Source organism: Anguilla rostrata, chromosome 18 (genome assembly GCF_018555375.3).
Source record: "Anguilla rostrata isolate EN2019 chromosome 18, ASM1855537v3, whole genome shotgun sequence".
Taxonomy (NCBI): domain Eukaryota; kingdom Metazoa; phylum Chordata; class Actinopteri; order Anguilliformes; family Anguillidae; genus Anguilla; species Anguilla rostrata.
Window position 1 is genome coordinate 14,406,100 of NC_057950.1, and position 22,863 is coordinate 14,428,962.

The window sequence follows — 22,863 nt, forward strand, 5'->3', positions numbered from 1 at the left end:
ATAAGTCAACGTCCTTACCTTAGCTATCTATCGATACTTGATATACTACTAAGCTAGCTAGCTTGTGAAAATTCAGTCTCCCAAAGAGAGCGTATCATGGGGGAAGCTATAGTAACGGGGCACGGTCTGTCAATCATAGCTGACTGACAGTTCTCATTACCACGCCCAGACGCTTCGGGTGAATTTTTATAGTGGGAAATTTAGGCTTAGAAAAATACGTTTTAAAGTACATTGAAATGACTGAAGAATAAAAAAATTATGCACATTTGTTTTGTTGTTGCCTGAAGACAACTGGGAAGTGTCACGTTCAACCACCATGGTACTCCTTTAATAAGTGACCTTCATGAACAGCGCTTGGCTAATTACCCACACCAACACGCTGTTTGTAGACTGTTATACAGGTAGCCTGCAAGCTGTCAAACAATCCCCTCCCCCCACCACCCTCTCCCCCCACATACACTGTGCAATGTTCAAGGAGCTCACCAAAGGAGCGCTACTCAGATACAGGCAATTTGAGTGCAAACAATGAAAAAGGTAGCCATGGTTCAACAAGCACCCACAGGGTTAGCACCTGTGCGGGGGGGGGGGGGGGGGGTGACCTTTGTCTTGTTAAATATGTGACAGCTTTTGCGTGATTTGCGTTATCAAATGTCATTCAGAAGCAAAGTGAAAGCCTGCTCAACAGTGTGAATAGATCTAAAATCAATATTGCCAAATAGGCCTGCTCTCTTTTTGTAAGACTAAGCCTACCCCACACACACAAAGTAGCATTTTCTCAAGCGTTCCAGCTAAAACTCCCATGGGCCACCTGCCACGCAGACCAGCTAGCTTACTGCCCCGACACATATTTTAAGACATGCTCTAGCCTAAGCACACTTTAGGAGCTGAAAGGAGGAATTCATTAAACTCTGGCCTCTACAGAGAGAGCGCAAGCCCACTGCTCAGCTCTACAAGCAAATGCACATGAGTATGAAGTATGAAACAGATAGCGTTAACATTTACATGTATTAATCCAACAAATGTTCTGTGACTTGCAGAATGCCGCAGGCAAAAAAGCAAGATAAACACCCATGTAGATACAAATTTGTGCCATCTCTGTGACCCAGTAGAAATGAAGTATTACTGTATAAAGCAGTGGTTTGACAAACATATTTTCACAAAACAGGCGAGCAATTCATTTAAAACTAGAGCAGTCCTGAGCGACTCACATCTTATATCCTTCCATAATTAACAGGCAGAGGGACTTTTTATAAACCGCAGTCAAGGGTTTTATCTTTGCATGGGTGCAAAGCTAGACTGACACAGTTGATCAAACCACAAAAATGCACGACCCAACATACCCATGCCCTCAAATAAAATGAGCATTGTAGCCAGCAAATTACACAAACTACAATGACCTAATAACCTGGATTTAATCGTGAACTTTGATGCTGGCCTCCATAATAAGCAGTTAATTACCTAAGACACTCGAGCTAACTTCATGCTGAGCCACTTTTGGACAAGTTAACGTTACTGTACCGTAGCTTGATAGCCTTAGTAACCGCAACTCACACACGATCCTCGATTTCGTTAAATAACAATCGACTACCGTAGTGTAGACGTAGTGTTGTTTATCCTTTTTTATGTACCAACATTTAGTTAATAATGCACCAACGCCCAAAATAACAGGCAATTTTCAAGACATAATGTTATTACAAATAAAATTCGGACAGTTTATAAGTCTACTGAAACGTAATTTTTCACACCTGGTCTTTACCATCCTTCAGGTATTGCGCTAATGTTGGCTAGCTAGCCATCAATATCATCTACAGAACTTGTCGGTGTTGACGAATTTCCAAAATAAATCAGATAGTACAGGAGCTTTCATTTTCCGTCGTTCACTTTTACGAATGTATTCCTATCACGAACAGGTAACATTAGGTGGATTGCTAGTGGTCGTGTCGTCGTAGTAACACAGCATGCTAGCTAGATAGCTACATCATTGTTACGGCTTTGTTGATTTTGCCATTGGGGATTGTCAGCTAGCTATGACAACAACTGTTTAATTCCAGTGGTGCCAGTAGCATATCTGGCGAGCTAGCTAGTACAAATAAACAAGTACAGCCACGTAGATAGCCATCAGCTGAATAGTTAACGTTCATGTTTCCCACCTAGCTGTTGAATAACTAGTTAGTAGAGAACATCAACAGTTGACGTTCTGTCATCTCAGAAAAAGGTTAGATAATTTTCAGACTTCTATGAAATGAAAAGCATTGTAGTCCTTATTTTATCGCGGCCACCTAACGTCAGCTAGTGATATTTTTCGTTGGCTAGCTGCTACACAGCGAAAAGGGCCGCGAATACGAAAACAAGTCAAATTGAGAAAATTATGAATATTCATCGTGTTGCATAAGTTTGATATTTTCCTATTTCCTTGGTATCACACACCAGACCCCCGTATTATGAATATTAATACTGTCGCATTACCAAAGCGGTGTCCTTGGCAGAGAAATCCAGGAATTCGCTAGCGTTACACAGAGCGGACGGTACTTCGCGATCCGATTCGGCCGCCGCCATCTTCACTTACTCTAGCTAGCAGACTGGTGCAGGAAGCGGAAATCAGCCGTTCGCCGAACATCCGTGAAAGCAAGGAAACTTTTCAGCTGAGTAATGGGAAGCATTTAGCTGTTGCTTTGAAAGGGTATCAGTCGAATGGTTTGCATTACCTCATTGCGTGCTCATGCTGGGAAATAGTGTGTGTCCTTTCATCTTTATTTGTCCTTTTCATGCTTTAATTTTTACAGGATAATGATTTGGAATTCAACACTAGTTTTTTCACTGTTATAAATATTTAATCAAGTTAAATGATGCCAACGTAGCACCCAGGAGGAAGGCAGTAGTACTGTACAGGTTAAGGTTAGTGTAATTTTACCTCTAAATGTGTATTTGGCTTAGAAAGGCATCCAATGCCTTTCATTTGAAGAAAAATATAATAAAGCAGAAGATTGAGAAATGCTTACCTATGAGCTCAAAATTCACAGGTCTAACCAGTCAAGGCTTTGACCCTTTATTGAAAATAACCCAATTTATCTGCAGGAGAAACTTGGTGGACGTGTTATAAGCATTTTTGTGCAAAATGGTTGCTGTGCATCACGCATGGAGACAAGAAACCTGATCATACATAAATGCTCCTACTTAAAGGTGCTTTATAAATAAAAGTTCTGAGCAGTTGGTGTCTCTGCAGCCTAGCCACCTGCTATCAAATGGTTACCATAATAATATTTGCCATACATCATTGATCCGTAATTGCATAGGAAAGCCCAGAATTTCCTTGCCTGTCTGCTGGGCCCTTCTCCACAGAGCTCTATGACTCACTGTGTGTCTCTGTATCCCACTGTGTTGATCTGAGTTCAGGGGATAATTTTATAGTTTCCTGGGGTTTTCTAGTTTTGGTGAAATGTTAGATCTACCTAAGTTAAATGTGGTTATAGGATGTGTAACCTGCCAGACATGGTTCATTTAAATGTAAAGGTCTAAAACACATCATTTATGAAATATGATTTTCCTAAGACTTTTTCAGCCCATTACATTGAGGAACACTTGTGCCCCACTTGGAAACCACCTTCCTTTCCCCTGTCCCAGGAATATTGTGTAACCTTCTGAATTTGGTAGGTTGACCTGAGTAGTATTGGTTGGTATATTAAGAACACTACAGTTTTGGCATTCACCGTTTCTACACCTGTTACATGCCTGAGGCCATGACAGATTTGCTGTGAATTTGTCGAACCTGTTGAGCTGTAACTAAGGTCACCTCTGCTATCACTCAGAGCAACCCAATTTCAGAATCTCCACATAGACCAAAAAGTTGTATTTCTTCATTTTTAGGTAAATGAAGCAGTATAGATGTAATATAATTTTCTAGTGAATTCTCCCTCATCTGGTAATACATCTCCTAATTGAAAACATTGAAACACTCTTTTATCCTTACTGTCTTGAACATTTTAAACACATAGCAATAGCACCATGATGTGAAAACAAATGATAGAGTGATCCATTGAGCCAGTTAAACTGGGGGGATGGTTAGATAGCCATTTTTTCCAGGAAATTAGGAATCCCTCTTTCCCACCCCTTTTTCACTCTGCAGTCCACCAGCTGAGCTGCGCAGTCTTAGTGTCCAGAGGAGTACGCTTCATTAGCAGCCAGCTCCGGCAGAGTGCAGGTGTCTGCAGGTGATCGGTGCTGCTGGTGCAGCATGAGACGCAGGCACCGCTGCTGACTGAACCCAGCCCCTCACTCGACAGGTCCTGCAAAGGCTGCCTTGTATGGAGCGTGAAAACAGTGCAATGGGTCCAGCAGAAGCTACAGAGATACAGGCCTGTGATTGACAGCTTGTCCTAATCAGGGGTGGGCCTCGTCGGAACCAGTGGAGAAAGCCATAACGGAAAAAGGAGCAGTCTGATATTGTGAGTAAATGTGAAAGAGGTTTCCTGTGAGGTCAGTCGTCTGTTCTACAGTCTGCACTATTACTGTTGAGCCAACAACAAGCAGCAGTGTGGGGTCCACAACTGTTTAATATTAATTAAGCTGTAAACTATTGGCCACTAGAAATTAGTGGAAAGTACCTATGCGCTGGGACTGACAGGAGAAGAAGGCTGCCTTTGTTTCCCAGGTGCAGCGTCTGGTGTGTCTGTGTTATTACTGGGTTGGGTTGCCCCTGACCTTGAGAGAAGCTAAAGTAGGGCATAAAAACAAACTCCTGGAGCTGGAACAGTCCCGGAGAAAGACACCACAGGAAGTCCTGCCGAGCCCCGCTTATTTTTCCACATGGAATGTCTGCCAAACCATGTGACTGTGGGAATGCCACTCAGGTAAAGAGGCTGGGTTGGCACTGGAGTACTGGAGTCACCCCCTCCGTCTGTCGCTTGCTGTTTTACTTGTCTGTAGAGATCAAGCAGAAGTGGATGTAGGAGTGACTGAGAGGAGATGGGTGGGGGGATTTGGAGGATGCTGTGATAGACACAGGATGCGGTGTGTCTCTACATGTGTGGGTGTGTGTTTTATAAGGAGATGCAGAGACAGGAAGACAGATAAAGAAGAAAGGAAAGAGTTACCAAGACATTACATTAAATTTATTTGTGCTTATGCTTTTATCCATAGCAACGTAAAAAAGTGCATGAAGAAGGAGTGAGACAAACTGATAGGGAGATCACTGGCAGTACAGTGTGATCTGACAGCAGTAGAATTCCTCTTCTTTATTATTATTATTATTATTATTATTATTATTATTATTATTATTATTATTAATAAATCCGCAGCAAAATGTGCATCTTAAATATGCACTTAAGCTAGTGTTCCAGAAGGAAACATTTTTGCTCAACCAAATGTAAGTTTCAACACTTTGTGGTTAGTAGGTGCAATTAGAAATACTTGTGTACAGACGGAAGTGGTTGTTGATACTACATTGCCACCCAGTGGTATAAAGTAGAAGGACGGTAGTTACAAATGTAACAGGAATGCAGGTTATGACTTTTCACATGACGTTGTAGAGAAAGTGTGGCTGAAATTTTGCATGAAGCTCAGAACGAACACACACACACACACACACACATACATATATATATATATATATATATATATATACTGTATATAGAAAACAGTATTCATCCTGAAATGTACTATAAAGCAAAAATAATTATAGAATTCCTTCTTATCTTGTGGCCACTTAGTTTCTCAGAGACAAAACATTTTTTGGGAAATTAAGAGAAAATGGCAATAAGAAAAACCTGCAGTGTGTCAGGATAATTGTTAGAACTTCAACAATGTTAACTGATCAGCAGATTGGCTGTAAGAGAAGCCAGCATACCAGTCTGAGAACTCCTGTACTACAGTTCATCGTGCATGAAAAGCAGGGACATCCTACTGACCAAAATCCTCCCTCTCTGGGTGACACTATTAGTGTGGTCCCCGATGGGGGGGCATGTCGCTACAATGAAACCCTGTGCTTTATCAGGATGAACCGCTTGTCAGCCCGTCTAACATTTCAGTGTGCTTTAACCGAGATAATATTACAAACAGTCCCTCATTACGCATGCAAATGATTCACACTAAAAACAAAGCAAAACAAGAAAGAGCCGAGTCATTGAAGGACAGCGTGAGTCGCAGTGCATTGTTCTGTCTGCTACGTAGCTATCTGCCACTGTTGAGACGCCAGTAGTCAGGAGGCTTTGAAAAAGTGTTTAAACAAAAACAGTTAACAAGCCTTCAGCTTGTTTTCTCTTTCCATACCACTCCCCACTGCTCCTATTGTAGCCAGCTATGCTCCTGTTCCCATGGAGACTGCCATTTAAACAATATGGACAATGGAGTGCGCTGCACAGTAGCCTGGTTGTGACTGCCAGGTCCGTTAGTGGAAAGCTGGAAGGCAGACAGTAAGGTAAGATCCGTGGAGAGCATTTGTTTTTTGTTTTTTAACTTACTTTGTGCTATGTTCAATTAAGAAAAAATTATGAAAATCCTCAGCATTAGAGGGAGCAGGGAAAAAGTTAATGGAATGTAAAAGTGAATGTATGATTTCAGCCTCTTTTGACACTGTTTCTTGGATAAAGCTGTCAAAAGGTGGAATAAAAATACTGTACATCAAATGAATGTATTAATTTAACTAAAAATGCAAAGTGTAAGGGATCTGGGAAGGACTTGCATTGATAAATCAAGAATGCATCCTTTAGAAGATCAGGGATATTTTATCCAAAGAGGATAAACAGGTAAATTTGCATATTCAGGTGAATCAATTGACACATGTTGTCGAGTGAACTATTTGCGAGCTTGAACACTTGAGAGCATAACTGTCTGGCATGACACACTTCAAATGAATGAAAAAATATTCACAAGTTTCAAATCCATCCATCCATGTACTGGAACGCTGCCTTGGAAAGCAGCCTGTTTCTTCACTTTCTTAATCATCATCATTACATTAAAGTTATCTAAAGCTATTTAGTGAGCAATTTGGTTCAATATAAGAGAAAAACATAAAAATAAATTTTAATTAAAGTAAGACTTAGCTTGTTAACTTAATAGTGCCTCAAGTATTTCTGAGACCACAGGAATTTTACGGTGAAATATATAACCACCAAAAGATGCAGTGGCTTACAATTACAGTCTAGTCAAAATAATTTAAGCATCTAATGAATTGTGACCTCTCTGTGCCTTTTGCTCATACTGCTGTAATATTTTTCTTTCATCATTATTCCATGAAGGATAATCTAGACCAGTAGCTGACCACCATCTTGGTCCAAATGCAACAGTAAAGAATAACCAAACAGAAGAACACTACCTGACCTTTGTCAAATCCAAATGACCCAAAGCTTCAATGAGAGCCTGGGCTCCTCCCTGCACGCCGGTGATCTTGGAGATGGAACCATCCTCATGTGGCACAAAACCATTCAGAGGCTTGCTTCTGAGGGGTCTGAAAGTATGCGCCCAAGGGAGTACTTCCACATTCGCACCATACTGCCCTCCAACTGCTGTGCTGTGGGACAGGGGAATGTTAATGAAGGCTTGTTAAGAATGCTCGGCAGTGTTTCGGAGAACGGTGGTTCAGAAAATTCCAGGCCGGAGGTGGCTTATGTTGCCATACCCTTAAACCCTAGTGTAGACCAGAGAAGTTCCCACAAGCAAGCTGCTGGGTTGATGCCAAAGGAGCTAGTTCAGCAAGGCACACTGAAGATGGGGGAGGCAGAGATGCACAGGATTTCAGAGCCTCAGACTGCAACTGCTATGCGTCTAGAGCACATCAATTTACTTCTCAACCAAATGCAGAGACCTGCACAGAGAAACAGGATTACAACTAGCACTCCTCTCCCCTCAAATGAATTAGATGAATCGGAGGAAGAGTTCAATGCCAGCGTTTTTTTCTCCAATTTCCAGCATACCATCAGGAGCGTGTCAAAGAACAGAGAGAAGCTGTTAAGAGAGTTGGAGTGTTCCGAGGGCAGAAGTTCCTCAGTGAGGCAAAACCACAAAGACGTCAACAAAGTGCTGGAGGAAAAGCTAAAACTTAAAGAGCTGGAGCTCCAACAGATGGTTCAACTGCTGCTGATGATGCAACAGGACCTTGAAGAGGTAAGGGGACAGTCTGATCTCAAGGATACTGAAATAGCCTTGCTAGCCGAAAAGCTGAAACTAGAAGGAAAGCAACACAAGGAGAACACCGCCCGCTTTGATAACACCTGCAATTCTTTGAGGGGTAAGCTCCTAGCAAGCAAAGCTGACAACAAAACCTTTGTCAAGCAGCTCCGACAGCTTCTGGAGAAATATGAGAGGCTCAAAAAGCGTGCCTCTGCAGCCAAGAAGCAATCATATAAAGATCGGGTTGACAAGGAGTGCGCTGAGAAAACTCTGAAGGATGCTAAACAAGAGTGGGAGAAGTTAAACGCTGAGCAAAACCTTCTAAAAAAGAAGGAAGAGACAGCTCAGAGAGCTGTATCAGAGCTGATGGAAAAGTTGCAATCCATAGAGAATTACTGTGAAAAGAATGTCAAGGACAGAGGGAGACTGGAAGACGAGGCCTCCAAGATGAAAAAAGAAATGGAACATCTGAGGAATCAGCTTCAGAAGGCACAAAATGAGACTCTGAGACTTGAGAAAAGCATGTCGTCCATCGAGTCGGAAAAAGAGGCAGGCATAAAGCAGCTGCTGGAATCCAAAGAGCGAGTCAACATAATGGAACTGAAATTAGATGAGTACAGGGCTGAGAGGGAAACCAAAAGCCTTCAAATCAAAGAGATGAGGCGTGAAGCAAAAAGGAGCCAAGACAAGCTGCGGGCGGAATTGCTTCTGGTACAGGAGAACTACAAAGCCTGTGAAAAGATGGCTGAAAGTATGCAGGAAGAGATTGCAACCTTGTCAAAACTAGTGCTTGATCTAAAACAGGACAAACAGCTCCTGAAGGAAGAACTGGAAAACCTGCGCCAAGATAAGAAACAACTTGAGCACAAGAGCCAACAAGAAGGCAAGAGGCTCAAGGAGGTTATAACTTTACTGGGAAAGGAGAGAGACCTCCTCCAGATGGAGCTTGGAGACCTGAGAAAGGATTACTTAAACATGAGTGACCGCATTGCAGAAAGAATGGGCCAGCTAGGCCAGGATGAGACCCATATGTGCATTAATGAATGTATGTCTATTTATGAGGAGGCCAGACAGGATTGCCAAAGAGTCCAGCATACAGATGACAATGAGAATGGTAGGTACCCGAACATGGCCTCATCAGTCAGGGACAGAAATACCAGTCATGCACATAATTGTAAGAGCCCATGTTAGCCCAAAGGAAATATGAGGGCCTGGATTGATTCATAATTTAGCTTCCATAACCCTCCATTTTGCATTCCAGCAATTGGGATGATTTCAATGCAGAGTATCCAAAGAATAATCAAATTATTTAGTTTCACATGAAACAAATTAATATTCTGAAATCTGAATGTTTTTTTTAAACCACTGGGCATGATAAGCAATCAATTTCCTACACTTTCATTCAAGATTAGTAAAGACAGAGGCAATGAATTTAACTGCAGTTACAGCAGCCATTTGCTGAGGTGTCTAAGCAAAGAGAAACTCAATATTCTTATCGCATTGAGGAAAAACAAAATCATACTTTGAACAAGACCACTGAGGCAGTGAACAATAAATAAAACCCAATGAGATAAACATTGCTGCTAACTGACTGTTAACAGAGTTAACTTGCTTTCCCCAGTAATACGACAGATAAAGAAGAGACTGGAGGATGAAGAGGCCAGGTGCATCCAGGTGTGAGCCTGAACTTCAGATTCTCCTTTCTGTTTGGACAAATAACATGAATTTCAAGCCACTGATGCTAGCTTGTGTATGAATGTGTATGTAGTATGAATACATGCTATCCAGATTAGAATTTTTAGTCGACCATTAATGTTATTTCTCTTCTTTTGTAGTAAGTTTGCCAACCATTTGCTGAAATATTTATTTTTGAGTTTTTTTATTAAATGGCAAAATATTGCTAACATACAAAACAACTAGTAAATACAATGATTTCATTTAACAAATATATGGCTATATAATTTTCAACATCAATAAAAATTTTTTTTTTTTTTTGCTTTAAAAATGATCTTATTCAAGGCCACATTAATGGTATAATTAACATGAAACAATACACTGCAATAACTATGGTAAATTTTTTAAGGATCAGGGCCAGGTCAGCCAAGTGGATTCTTAACTCTTTATGTTTGTTGTGCCAGTAAACCCCTTGAGCTGTATGTTCAGATAGTAGCTAGATAGTATTTCTTACCTGCATGGGAGCATTAGGACAACTAATAGAGAGGGAGTTAGTGACCCACTTGATACTTTTTCCTTAATGTCTTATTAGTATTCAGTATAACACCAATATAAAACTGTAGCCTCACTACCAAACAGTCACTGTCGCATAAAATCTGTGAAGAGTTTCAGTCATCAGTTGTCTTAATGGCTCAGTTGCTAGAAGTGCATTTAGTAAAAACACAACTGTAGGCTTATCCATCTCCCTGACTACCCTTGTCTCCAAATACAGTCCACTGCTATGGACTCCATGAACTGCCAAACATTAACAATACAAAAACGCAACACACTAATCAGTGTAGGTTTAAAAAATAAAAATTAAAAAATAGCTTAAAGGCTTTTGTGCTGCTATGGTGGAAGTTCTACTATATTAACAGTCAACAAAAGCAGTCCAGCATGGATAAAATCCAGTTATTTTCCTGCCTAAACACCCAGCCTACATTATGACATTGCGTAAGTTGGTAGTTAAGATCACCATATTGAGATTGCACAACCAGCAGGGGCAGCTGGAGTGGGAAGACAGCAGTCCTTGCCAACTGAACCCTCCCGAACCCTGGGCAATGCTATTCCAAACTGTCACCCTGCCAGACTATTGGCCAGAGCTAGCACTGGCATGTTTGGGAACTGATCCTAGACTGTGAGGCTCATTTATGTGCAAGAACAGCTTTTTTAAAATTATTATTTTACTTTTTGGTTTGAGTCAAATTAATAGTTTGCCCTGCACTAGTTCTTCCATCACTACCTATGGCATCAGTACCCTGAAATTGAAATTTTTTGTACAAAATTTGAATGACATCAGTTCTCCCATTATTGCAACATCAAAAACAATGGGACTGCACTGTTTCTATGATTGGCCTTTTCATTTCCTATTTAAACTTTCCACGTTTTGTTTTTTTACACTTTTGCAGTAAGAAAACGGTTTGCAGCTGGCATGGGATCTAAAATTTACCTTCACTAACTGCTGAACGATCCCTCAGTTTCAGGTTTCACAAAGCAGAAGTGTAGTTTTGAACCGTTTAACACCGAACATTGCCATGAAGGCCAGCAGTCACAGGTTTTGTGCGTTTACCGTATTTATTAGTATTTTCAAAGTGACAACAGTAAGGTATAGAAAACAAACACAAATCAGGGTCTTTTCCACGTAGCTTCCTTATTTTAAAACAAAAAAGAAAACAGGACTAAGGCATATCAAGGCCCATGGAGACAGATGTTCTTATCTTTCTGCCAAAGACTGCTGTGAAAGCATAACATGTAAAAGTACTATGAGGAAAAGAGAACTAAAACCAACATTTGATTATTTACATACAACTGTGTTTTGCATATGCATAAAGTGGCGTTTCCAATATAGCTACTTGAACAGATTCTAATCACTAGGACGCAGTTTGACCTTTCGTCCTATGCAAACCTACAGCGTAGGCCCCATGTAGCTGAAACAGCAGGTGTAGCATGACTACTGCAGGAAAAAAAGATCCTAAAACTCTAATGTGCGTTTAAAAATCAGGTCAATTATCACATGGAGGAATACATTTTTTCCTTATTAAACCCAAGTTTCAAAAACTGAACTCTAGTGCTAACTGTGCGGGCCTTTGAAGAAGGCAGCCACAATTCTGCCTTCCAAATCCACTCTGAGATACAGTAGGGTCGGGCTGTCACCGTAGAAACACGCTTTTTCAACAGAGCCGTTTCCTTCTGCCTCAGCCAAGGCTGATCTCGGTGGACTGTTTTTCCTCCAGCACCCGGAAGACCCCATCCTTCTCCTGCTTCCGGCTCTTTCTGGCTTGATCTGGAATGGGAAACACATTCAGTTCAAACCAGCTTCACAAACCAGCTTCACAACATTATCATGTCAAAATACAGAATCTTAACATGGGAGCTGTAGCAACGCTAATGGTACAGTACTACCCTGGATTATTCTGCATCAATATGGATACCGTGAGATCAATATAAAGTGGGGCAGTTGGTGTTTAACCCAAAACAGTTTCTTTTTTTTTTATGTAATGAAACATATCAATCTGACAGCAGCAATAATATGTACACCTATCAATATACTGTAAAGTGTTGAAATATCCATTATAATCTTGACAACACAGATCAATACATTGCAGTATGTTTAACTTTAAGGTAGGGAAAACTGGGTAGACAGAACAGAATCCTGCCATTGAGCCTGAAAGGAGCGTGCGCTTGTACACACCCAGCAGGTCACTGCGGTCCAGCAGGAACTCCAGGTCCCGGTCACTGATGACCTTGCCCCTGCTGCCTTTCACTCTTCAAAACAAAAAACAAACAAACAAAAAAAAGTAAAAAGGGGGACAAGTTTAAAAATCCACAAGGGTAGCTGTTTATGTGATGGCACCTCAGCCACTGTTCCTGTGGGGCAAATAAATATTTGCACATTTACATGACAGAGGGACTCCTTACTTTTCATAATCTCTTGTCTTCAGCAGCTCCATCAGCTCAGAGAGGTCCATGGAGCCCCTAGACTGTTCCAACAGTTCAGCCTTTCCTCCCTTGAACTTATCTGAGAGGAGAGAAGAGCAATTACGAAGACTGACACACAAAAAAAAAACACGCAACAAGCACAATTTAAACCCATCTATGCCACTTGCAACCTCGAGCAAAACCGATAGGTCAGCATAATACTGCACAAAACCCCCTATACTTTAAATGCTTGAAGACTGTATCAGCTGCCTAGTCAGTCACACCAGTCAAATATTTAAAAAACAGAGCAGTGATCAAGAAACCAATCATAACGTAAGAAACACTTGAATGTCAAGCTACTTCAAAACAACACAATGATTCCTAAAAAATGATCCACAAACACAATTCTTTAAAAGCAATTTAGTCATTTAGATTAGAAGATGCTTTTAGCCAAGTGACAAAGTGAATTTCACATGGTAAAAGGCAAACACCACAAGAGCTAAGGATACAGACATTTACCATTATATGTAAGCAATGTACAGTGCATCTCTTAACTGTTGTGGTGTTGAAAAAGCCTCTGCAAAGGGTGCAAGCCATCTCAATGGAGAATTGAACACGTAAGCAAGGTTTGTATTCCACAAGGTTGTCACGCACTTTTGTGGATGACCATCTTCTCCAGCTTCCTCTTGGCAGAAGCCCTGTCCAGGATTTTCTGGTCAATGGTGTTGGCAGTGATGAGGCGGTACACCAGCACAGGCTTGGTCTGCCCAATTCGGTGACACCTATCCTGGGCCTGCAGGTCTGCTTGAGGGTTCTGAACAAATTAACAAATAGGGTCAGCAGTCTCTCCAAGACAAACACCCTCCACGTTTTATTTCTCTGAAAAGTGCCATTAATCCTTTTGAATGGTGAAGGTTACATAAAGCAGCACTGACTTGATAAAGAGATACAAGATAACAGGATCACACATCTCTGAAGACAGCGGATTAACTTTCAGACAGGTAAGATGGAGGGAGACACGCACCCAGTCGCTGTCATAGATTATGACCGTGTCAGCGGCTGTCAGGTTGATGCCCAGCCCCCCAGCTCGGGTGCTGAGGAGGAAGAGGAAGACGTTGTCGTCCGAGTTAAACCGCTGCATCTGAGAATGAGACGACAGGACAAAGGTCAGGCCCACAACACTGAAACACTCAAAATAACAGCAAATGAACAGGCTAAAGGACTGCGGCTGCTGCAGTGATGCTAAATGATTCACTTGTGCAGACTCATCCATATGGGAGATTGAGAATGAAGTTCCCCTTTAACTTCCAGATCCCAGAGGGTTGCTCCGTGTTCCCAAAAGCTCAGACCCCACTCACATTCTCCTCTCTCTCTGTGTAAGACATGCTCCCGTCCAGGCGGCTGTACTCGTAGCCGCGCAGGTAGCAGTAGTCCATGAGGATGTCCAAGACTGAGGTCATCTGGCTGAAAATCAGCACCTGTCAAAACAGCATCACAAGTGGTCAGAGCAGGTCAAACGCTGTGAGATGCAGCAGCCATACCTGGCTGAGCTAATACTACTTGTGCTGCTTTTCCACGGCCAATTCCAGGCTTTGGTGGTACTTTGATCACACCTAAGTGCCTTAAACCTGCGTCTTTAGTCCTCATTGGGCCAGCTGGGGTACAGGGGCAGGGTTAACACGTAGTTAATTATGAAATGATGGTATTAGCAAACATCTTTCAATGATAGTATGATACGTCAATAAGCACTGTATGGGAGGTGTTTGAGTTGGCACCACCGACAGAAACAAATTTCGACCACCCTGTGAGTTTAGACACTAAGCATAGCTTAACCTGGCTGGCCCAACTGTGGTCAAAAATGCTAAATTAACAATTTACTACAATTCATTTACACCACCACAACCTCCCCACCCACTCTGTGTTCACTGGAAAAATGAAACTCCCGCAGGGTATTAGTGGTCAGTACTTACCTTGTGTCCCCTCTTCTTTAGCTCTGGGAGCATCCGGTCCAGCACTAGGAACTTTCCGGATGACTCAACTAACTTCTCATCAATCTGAAATCCACAGGGGAGGCACAGTCCATGCAATGACAGCATATGAAGACAGATTAACTTCATTGTCCATTTTCATGTAAATTCCATTTGCTGTATCAAGGATGTGTACAACATACCAAAAAGTATAGTACAAAACAAACAAAAAAAGCAATTAAACAACAGCCCCTCAACAAATCATCAACAATGCCACCTTAGACTTTTAAATTGGACCAACAGGTAGTTTAGGCCACATTGAAGTCACGTTAACATGTCATGGTCAACTGGAACCACAACACAAAGTCTCCAGAAGTGTTTGTGGGGGTGCTGAGGGCGCGGCAGGCCTGTGCCCGTACCAGGAAGTCCTGTGTGGCGGGGTCCAGCGGGTACTCGATAAGGTAGGGGTGGTTACAGCACTTCCTCAGGAGCATCAGAATGTTCTGCAGCTTCAGGTTGATCTGGGCATCCATGTTGGTCTGTACACTGATAACAGGGGTACTGCTGGCAAGGAGAAAAGGGGGGATATCTGAGAATTCACCTCTGATTTATGTGAAAAACTGACATCATCGGGATACACTGAATTTGTAATGAGGTGTAAGCAATTGTCAGCAGATGTGTCTGTGAATGTTAGCAAGGGTAATGTTGGCCAGCTTTAGCTATGAGCAGTCGATTTCTCAAACTTTGTAGGAGCAGATACCAAAAACTCTCACCTGTATCTGAGTGATGGCATTATAAACCAAGTTGTATAAGGCATTGTTTTATAGCCACCTAGCCAGACAACCAACTTGACTAAGCTTGTGAATACCAACATAAACACCAGTGGCTTTTTCCACAATTCTTTTGTTTTTTTTTTGCAGGTATTGCCAATGCCCTGCCCATTTTTGGGTGTAGAGGATGAAATTTACATGGACAACATGCCACACAGAAGAGTACAACTGATAACTCAAAATTGAAAATAAACTGCGGTTACAGCCCTGTGCCTCTGCATGGCGGCAGGCGAGACACTGACCTTTCCTCCGGCTTATTCTTGGCCTCTTTCTGCAGTCTCTCCAGGTACTTCTCCAGGTCCCGATAGGAGTCGCCCGTGCTCTCGGTGTAGTTCACCGCCCTGGAGGCCCTGCGCTTCGGCCTCCCGCTGGCCGTGTACTCCACTGGGCGAGCATCCGCCTGAGAGCACAACGCCTTTCTCACAACCATGCGTCATCCGCCTGCCCACCCAATCACCGATTAATCAGCCCGCCTGCCCACCCAATCACCGAATAACCAGCCCGCCGCCGCCCAACCACCAATTAACCAGCCCGCCCACCCACAAATCCCACCAGACTATCAGGGAATCATAACTTACCTGTGCCTCCTGGCCCAGCATCTTGCTAATGGTTTTGTTGACCACGGCAGTGTAGAAGGACTCTTGTTTCGGGGTGAGGGGGGCGAAGACCACAATCTCTTTCTTTGGTGGTACTTCTAAGGTGACGTCAGTCTTCAGTCGCCTCAGCAAAAAGGGGGTCAGGATCTGGTACCCAAAATAAGCACAGCATGAACTTCCTGCTGCAGAGGGCAGGAACCATGAGGCACAGCTCCACAATCCTGCACAAGCTGGATACCTTCCCCCCCTTCGTAACCTGCATTCAAAATCATCCGTACAACTGAATGCTGGGACAGAAACAGTTTCAGGCTAATAGGACTTTTCTCCAGTCGGCTTACCTGGTGAAGCATGTGCAAGATGTTTTGCTCTCGTTCTTTGGCAACAATATTTTCAGCATCAGAGGTGAAGGTGCCGATGTCGAACCAGGACTCGAAGCTGCGGAGAATTAGAGAGTGAAGGTGAGAATGTGCACCTGGGAAAGGTTTCATACGAAGGGTCTCATGTATCCTCACAGCTGCCCTGACATTACAGTACGTCCCGCATTTGGGAAGCTGTTGAATAAACTGCAGCACTGGAAGTTCTCTTGAATCTCGACAGCCGTCAGCACACAAGGGTTTTTAAAAAATGGAAGAGCGTGCCAGAGATGGGGTCAATTCCACTTCAATTCATTCAATTCAAATAATGAACTGAAATTAAATTCATTAAAAAATATCCACAGAATGATGGTTAATTTTCATTTCATGTACGGACTACATTAAAATTCAGTTGAACCCAACCCTACATGAATCACAAATCGTAATACCAGCTTACTACTACCGTGACTAAAACTAAAGCCCTTTTGGTACAATTCCTGTATTTCACTAGTGTGTTCACCACACTTCGCAGCTACAGTGATACTTTAAATAATCTGCACACACACAGCCTTTACTTTTCTATTATTTTTAGGCCCAACATTGCATGTACTCTAAGCTTTGATAACCATCTATCTTCGCATATTTAATGTTGGAAAGTTTTGGCACCTCTTGAGGTCATCGAAGACGTCGGGGAGCAGGAAGTTGAGCAGGGACCAGAGCTCGGACAGGTTGTTCTGGAGGGGGGTGCCGGTCAGCAGCAGCTTGTTGTCGGTGGGCAGGGTCTTCAGCTCCCGCACCAGGCGGCAGTTCAGGTTCTTTATCCTGTGGCCCTCGTCCACAATCAGGTACTTCCAGTGGAAATGCTGACGAGGACGGTTTGGGTCACCCACACATTCTCAATCTCCTTCAGATGCTGTGCATCACCAATTTTTACAAAACTCGCTGAAGATGCATCTTATTATTAAATTAACACAGCAGAGTCAGACACCAGAGCTGAATGTCACGTCACTCTACCACGCGTCGTCACCTCTGCAGCTTCAGCTGTTGTTCATTCAGTGGGCCAACAGTATGCATGTTCCTGCAGCATGTCTGGCCCGAAGGGCGCAATTCAAAACCAACAGACCCGCCTCCATTATGCTAGCATATAAACTACAGATCTGATTTCTTTTAACACCACTTATTTCATGCATTCAGGGCATGGCTGTTCTCCAGTTGCCCTTGTGACGGACAGAAGAGCGGAGCTTACCTGCAGATACTTGCGGTCTCTCATGGCCATCTCGTAGGAGGTGACAACCACTGGGCACATTCCCAGGGGCCCTTGCGGTTTGCGGATGTTCCTGATCAGCTTTCCCCTCTCTAACTGGCTCCCGTGGTACAGCAGCACTGAAATCTGAGAATCAAAGTCAAAGGCTGTACGTCACAAAACCTGTACAAACTCACCCGCACCTCAGCTGCCAAGCCATCCGTGCAAGATGTACTAAACGGTGAAGGGTGTCACATTGGTCACGGAAACTACACAGACTTATTGTTGGGAGGTAAATGGAGAAAATTATTATTATTACTACATCATACTACCCTGGTAACACTCAAAAGTGGATGAAGCCAATATGTGAGGACAGATTTTAATCAAACACAATGTTTTTTCTGTAGGATCAAAGTCTTGGTTTGCAAAGTCAGTGTTTGGGACTACAGCAGCTCCACAGTGTGTAGTTCAAAGTTTTGGAAGCTTAAGTATTTCTAACTGGATGACATCTGATTGGACAAAAGCCCAATATATTTCAAAACACACATGAAGGTTATAGCAGGCTGTCACCTTTAGCCCACTAAAGTGCCCCCCCCCCAGCACTAACCGATGCTGCATCCCCTCTCAGTGCCAGAGCTGGCTCACCTGTGGAGCAAAGCGCTTGAATTCACTGATCCAATTGGGCAGTGTGGACAAGGGGCCCACCACCAGGAAGGGCCCGCCCACCTTCTTCTCCAGCATCATGGCTACGTGGGCGATGCACTGGATGGTCTTCCCCAGGCCCATCTCGTCCGCCAGGATGCCATTGATCCCGTTCTCCCACAGCATCTGTGCACACGGAACACTGGGGTGATGTCACTTATCAGGGACTCATGCAATCAGCCCATAAGTATAATTGCTAAATATACACTGGACTACTGCTACCATGATGGTGCAATGTTCCATAGGTACTGGTGGGACTTGCATGTGTTGATCACCTGCATCCACAATTCGCTTTTCAACAAATAACTGATGGAACTACCACCTTCCCTCCAAAAACTATGCCATGTTTTAATTGTGATTTTATTCAATCTGACAAAGGAAAGTCCAAAACTCATTTGAAACTAATTCAAGTGGAGACAGGTCCAGGAAATTCCCATTAGCACAGAAGTCGATAAGGAAGTGCCTGCATCACTTTCTCAGTTAATTGGCCCCAAGTCTCTTACGTTCTCTGCTCAGGCCCCCGTTTGGTCCCACTCACCCGCAGCCATTCCATGCCCTCCACCTGGTACCATCTCATGATCCCGCCGGAGAAGAGTTTGGGCTGCTGAGCGGGAACCGGCTGACCGTTCACGGTCCTCACCGGGTCCAGCATGTGCTTAGCGCTGTCCCGCACCGCCTCAGACAGACGGCCCTTAATAGCGGAGTTAGAGTCGCTCATCTTCTCAATGTCTTCCAGAACACCCTTGCTAGTACTGGCTTCCTGTAAATATACAGCATTAAGACTTAAAATGAGACCATGCCCCAGTTTAGCACTGTTGTATTTCTTTGACTCTGCTATATATCAGTACTACAGTGTGATACTATGTGGTACTACGTATCACTACCATTGAGATACTGCGTAGTACTATCAGTGTAGATGTGAATTTTCCAGTGCTGCAGACCGGACTTTCCAGCAAATGAAATCGATAAGTTGGAAGACTGGTTTGTTGCAATTGCCATTTTGCATTTTTCGCCATATTGTTGATGCTCGGATTACCTTACAGTCAAAAATTTATTTTAATAAGACACTGCCCTTTCAAAACCCAGGGCAAGGCTTTCCGATTCTGAAGGCCATTTTCTTGAGTGTGGAAGCATGCATGAGGATGGTAAATCTATCCCGATGCAATCCAGAACTGAAAGTGGCATGCAGGGGAAAGGCATTTACCGGGTTCTCAGTCCTTTGTTTTTTGGCCTTCGACATAATTTCCTAGGAAATAAAAAAACACATGTTAAATTCCATCTTAGAGTATATACCTCAGAACATTACAATTTTAATAATTTAGCCTGTTAATTTTTTTTTGCAACAACCTTCACTCAGGAAGTGCTGTTAGATTAAATAAAAGTCTACCTCTTTAGACATGATGTCTGCAATTTTGTAATCTTCCTCCCTTTCCCGTTTCTTCTTATCCACTGTAAGGGGAACACACAAGGCTTTATTTCCTAACATAAAGCAATGGCCAATCTTCAATACCCAACAAGGAGGCATTATTTACACATAAAAACCAGTATAGACGGTAAATGTCTTACCTCTCTCATTCTTTTTCTTGCTGACCTGCTGCAAAAGAATTCAGAGTGAAGCTGTCATTTGGTGCATATGGTCACTTGTCAGAGTAGCTAAGATCAATATGTAACACAAAGAAATGTGTTTGAGCAGCACGGCATGAACTATTTTTTTATAAACACCACGAATGTGTACAAATTTTCCCTACCGGACATGGCTTCAACCTTAATCGTTTTTGGAACCCATTAACGAGAACTAAAATTATACAATGTGAAAAGCCAAGCTAGTGCACTCACCTTTTCTTCAGTAGCCAAGGCCTTCTTTTCCAGTCTCTCTCTCCTTATTTTTTCCTAAAGTTAGCATTAAACGAGTGGAATTAGACAGAACTTGATGGTTTTTGACAGTTGAATTATGTTTGAATTATGAAAGTGGTACTAGTGCACACACGGCTGGGGCCTACCTCCTGTTGCTGTTGTTCCATCTTTGTAAGGAGGAATTTGGAGTAGATGTTACTCTTTTCCAACAAATGCTGAAGCCTCCTGAAGCGCATATCCTGAGTGTCTTTCCCCATGTTCTTCTGAGCCTTTGTATAATATAAAATAAAATTTATTATAACTTTGCAGAAAATGTATGCTATATGCCATAATGGACGAGACAAAATTACTTTGATATTACGTCAACTCATGTACAAATATATTTTCATGAAATATCGAAAAACCATTCGTTATATTAAACAATGCGCACAACACCCAGCTTACCTTTTCCATCATCTCCTTATCCTTTCTCTCGCCTTCTTCCATAAGCTGTCTCTCTTCCTCCTCCATTTCCTTGGTAATCACAACTTCCATTTTTTCTTCTTTCTTTGTGATAACAAGTTCCTCGACTTCATCTTTCACGTTCATATTAGCAGAATCTGGAAGAGTGAAAAAATAAGGTTTTGCTCTTATCCCCGGCAACGTCAAAAGATAACGGGTGGAAAGGTGAATTCGAGCCGTGCGCTCACCATTCCGTGAGATGGTCTTCTCCACCGTAGTACCCTGGGGCTCTTCAGACTCGTTCGGCTTTGGGCACTGAGGAGATATGCTCCGAGGTTCTTCTTTAACACTGAACGTATGTCGTAAACGAGGGAAAAGAAGCGTTCGTTAACTGTGCTCGTTCACTGAAACTTCAACATAGTTTAACCTTAGCAGTCGACTACGCGTTTTGGCTGGCTGTTTAGCTCGCGCGCCTTTTTATAATCTTTTGTAGCCGCTAGCTACATGCCAGTTACGTAGCAATATAGTTAACGGCTACAGCAAAATTACAACCAGAATATTGTACAAACGTTAGCCCGGGTGGTTAACCGCACATCCCCAGTTCTAAAATTATGACCCGAAAAACCCGATAACCACACGCTAGAATTCCACAGGACCTACAGAAACACGTATTTGAGTAGGTCCTGTAAAATTCGAAACTTCATCCAATATCTTACAAATAGCCAGTAACTTCGAAATTGCAAATGCCATGCATACAACAGCAACTGTATCGAGCTAACTAACCATAGCTACTTGCAAGCGACAAGCAAATGTATACTACATGCAATACTACATATTATATCAATATATAGTTCACAGGCAATATAGCCAGCCATTTAGCCAAGCTACCTGGGGTTAACCTGTTATTTAGCTATCATGCATCAACAAAGGACCCCAAAAAGTTTATTAATGTTCCACGAACTTACCAGTCCATATTTATTCCAAACGTCCAAAAAGCTGATTGAAGAAAATGGGCCGATATAATAATTACTTACAACCAAGTTGCTTAAACGTTCAAAGATTGCAAAAAGTCAGTCTTGGGATAACTAGGTGTTCAGACCCGTAAACACATATAAAAAAGACGTCAGTAGTAGTTCAGCTCCCCTCAGAACAGGGAAGTTTTCTCTATGCTAAAAAGTGCAAATATTAAACCAGTTATGGAAAAATTCTGTTTAAATTTTATCTAAGACCACAAAAATGTTAAACAGTCACACACACCGCGTGCATACGAATGACTGTAGCCAGGAAAGAAGAGGGTTGGGTCTCCAAGAGATTTCGCGCCAGTTTCGGAGCAACCAACATACAAAGTAGGGGTGGACAAAAGTATTTTGTTGTTTACGTTCAAATTCCGAGAATAGGGAAATTACATCGACACGACATGATTGATTACACGTACGAGTAAATATACCGTATTATATATTATTCTAAATAAATTAGGAAATAGGCATGTGATCGGCCAAAAAAGCTCACTTGCGGTACCCCTCCTGTATCCAATATCCAAATTCCGTCTCATTAATATTTCCCGCGAATACAAAGTTTGCTTTGATGTGGAATCGCTGGTTACCTGTACCTTCAGGGTGTGGAGATGTCATAAACCCTCCTAGCTATATTTTCTGTATTTTAGTTCATAGTGTAAGAAGCTGGTTACAATACTTTATAGGATTTTTTAAAACATCCTCTTCATTTTATGAATAAATATTGTTTAATGAAACATATCTATGCCAAGAAAAGAGGCATAATCAGCTCCATATACTATCAGCAGGGTAATGACAAACTTTTTTAACCATATCGCTTAAATTCCTTACCGTTTTAGGCTATGTGCGTGCCATTTTTGTTAACCACTTTTAATATTAGTTACACGTAGCTTACTTTGTATCTCCGCGTTAATCGTGGCATGTGGCAACGTGTAAGACAGATGGATAACAATTTTTACGGTCATTTCATCCATCCATCCATCCACTATCTACACCCGCTTATTCCTGGTGAGGGTCGCGGGAGTGTGCTGGAGCCTATTCCAACATGCAATGGGCAAGAGGCAGGAATGCACCCTGGACGGTTTGCCAGTCCTTCGCAGGGCAACGGTCATTTCAATGATTCACTAAT

General features: G+C 42.4%; 3 protein-coding genes across 10 annotated transcripts in view; 1 reads left to right on the plus strand and 2 right to left on the minus strand.

Annotated features, from left to right (window-relative positions):
• Positions 1 to 2,632, minus strand: part of ubr2 (ubiquitin protein ligase E3 component n-recognin 2) — a 34,182-nt gene extending 31,550 nt beyond the window's left edge. For 4 of the 5 annotated variants that reach the window (XM_064317793.1, XM_064317789.1, XM_064317791.1 and 1 more), the window contains exon 1: positions 2,467 to 2,604. In XM_064317793.1, coding sequence (XP_064173863.1) covers positions 2,467 to 2,556 — 90 coding nt within the window. In that variant the 5' untranslated portion in view covers positions 2,557 to 2,604. Of the gene's footprint in view, positions 1 to 2,466 lie in introns of all 5 variants that reach the window. The other variant, XM_064317792.1, reaches the window with a different exon arrangement.
• On the plus strand, positions 2,606 to 10,013 carry si:ch211-250c4.5 (coiled-coil domain-containing protein 110). Of its 2 annotated transcripts, XM_064317798.1 has the most exons (5): positions 2,606 to 3,647; positions 4,281 to 4,442; positions 6,289 to 6,412; positions 7,233 to 9,217; positions 9,725 to 10,013. In XM_064317798.1, exons 4-5 carry the CDS (start codon positions 7,330 to 7,332, stop codon positions 9,781 to 9,783), a joined length of 1,947 nt encoding a protein of 648 aa, XP_064173868.1. In that variant the 5' UTR covers positions 2,606 to 3,647; positions 4,281 to 4,442; positions 6,289 to 6,412; positions 7,233 to 7,329; the 3' UTR covers positions 9,784 to 10,013. The 2 variants fall into 2 exon arrangements, with proteins under 2 accessions (XP_064173868.1, XP_064173867.1); XM_064317797.1 differs by having other exon boundaries at positions 2,606 to 4,847.
• A 1,359-nt stretch (positions 10,014 to 11,372) lies between these two features.
• hells (helicase, lymphoid specific) lies at positions 11,373 to 22,138 on the minus strand. Of its 3 annotated transcripts, none has more exons than XM_064317796.1 (23): positions 21,687 to 22,138; positions 20,970 to 21,070; positions 20,725 to 20,879; positions 20,427 to 20,549; positions 20,263 to 20,316; positions 19,993 to 20,017; positions 19,814 to 19,875; positions 19,631 to 19,672; positions 18,965 to 19,186; positions 18,370 to 18,552; positions 17,728 to 17,871; positions 17,148 to 17,344; positions 16,467 to 16,563; positions 16,111 to 16,275; positions 15,775 to 15,932; positions 15,122 to 15,266; positions 14,706 to 14,789; positions 14,094 to 14,213; positions 13,760 to 13,876; positions 13,390 to 13,549; positions 12,736 to 12,835; positions 12,509 to 12,582; positions 11,373 to 12,100 (listed from the first exon to the last, which is right to left on the minus strand). In XM_064317796.1, the coding sequence occupies exons 1-23, from the start codon at positions 21,692 to 21,694 to the stop codon at positions 12,012 to 12,014; spliced, it is 2,625 nt and encodes an 874-aa protein (XP_064173866.1). In that variant the 5' UTR covers positions 21,695 to 22,138; the 3' UTR covers positions 11,373 to 12,011. The 3 variants fall into 3 exon arrangements, with proteins under 3 accessions (XP_064173866.1, XP_064173864.1, XP_064173865.1); XM_064317794.1 differs by having other exon boundaries at positions 19,993 to 20,020; positions 21,687 to 22,136; XM_064317795.1 differs by having other exon boundaries at positions 15,122 to 15,263; positions 19,993 to 20,020; positions 21,687 to 22,130.
• Between the last annotated feature and the right edge of the window lie 725 nt (positions 22,139 to 22,863).

Coding starts and splice junctions, on each gene's coding strand:
- si:ch211-250c4.5 (XM_064317797.1), top strand. CDS start 7,330: ATGACCCAAAGCTTCAATGAGAGCCTGGGCTCCTCCCTGCACGCCGGT. Junction 9,218..9,724: donor TACAGATGACAATGAGAATG/GTAGGTACCCGA, acceptor TGCTTTCCCCAG/TAATACGACAGATAAAGAAG.
- hells (XM_064317794.1), bottom strand. Junction 19,187..19,630: donor AACAAAGGACTGAGAACCCG/GTAAATGCCTTT, acceptor GTATATTTACAG/GAAGCCAGTACTAGCAAGGG. Junction 13,550..13,759: donor TAATCTATGACAGCGACTGG/GTGCGTGTCTCC, acceptor TAATTTGTTCAG/AACCCTCAAGCAGACCTGCA.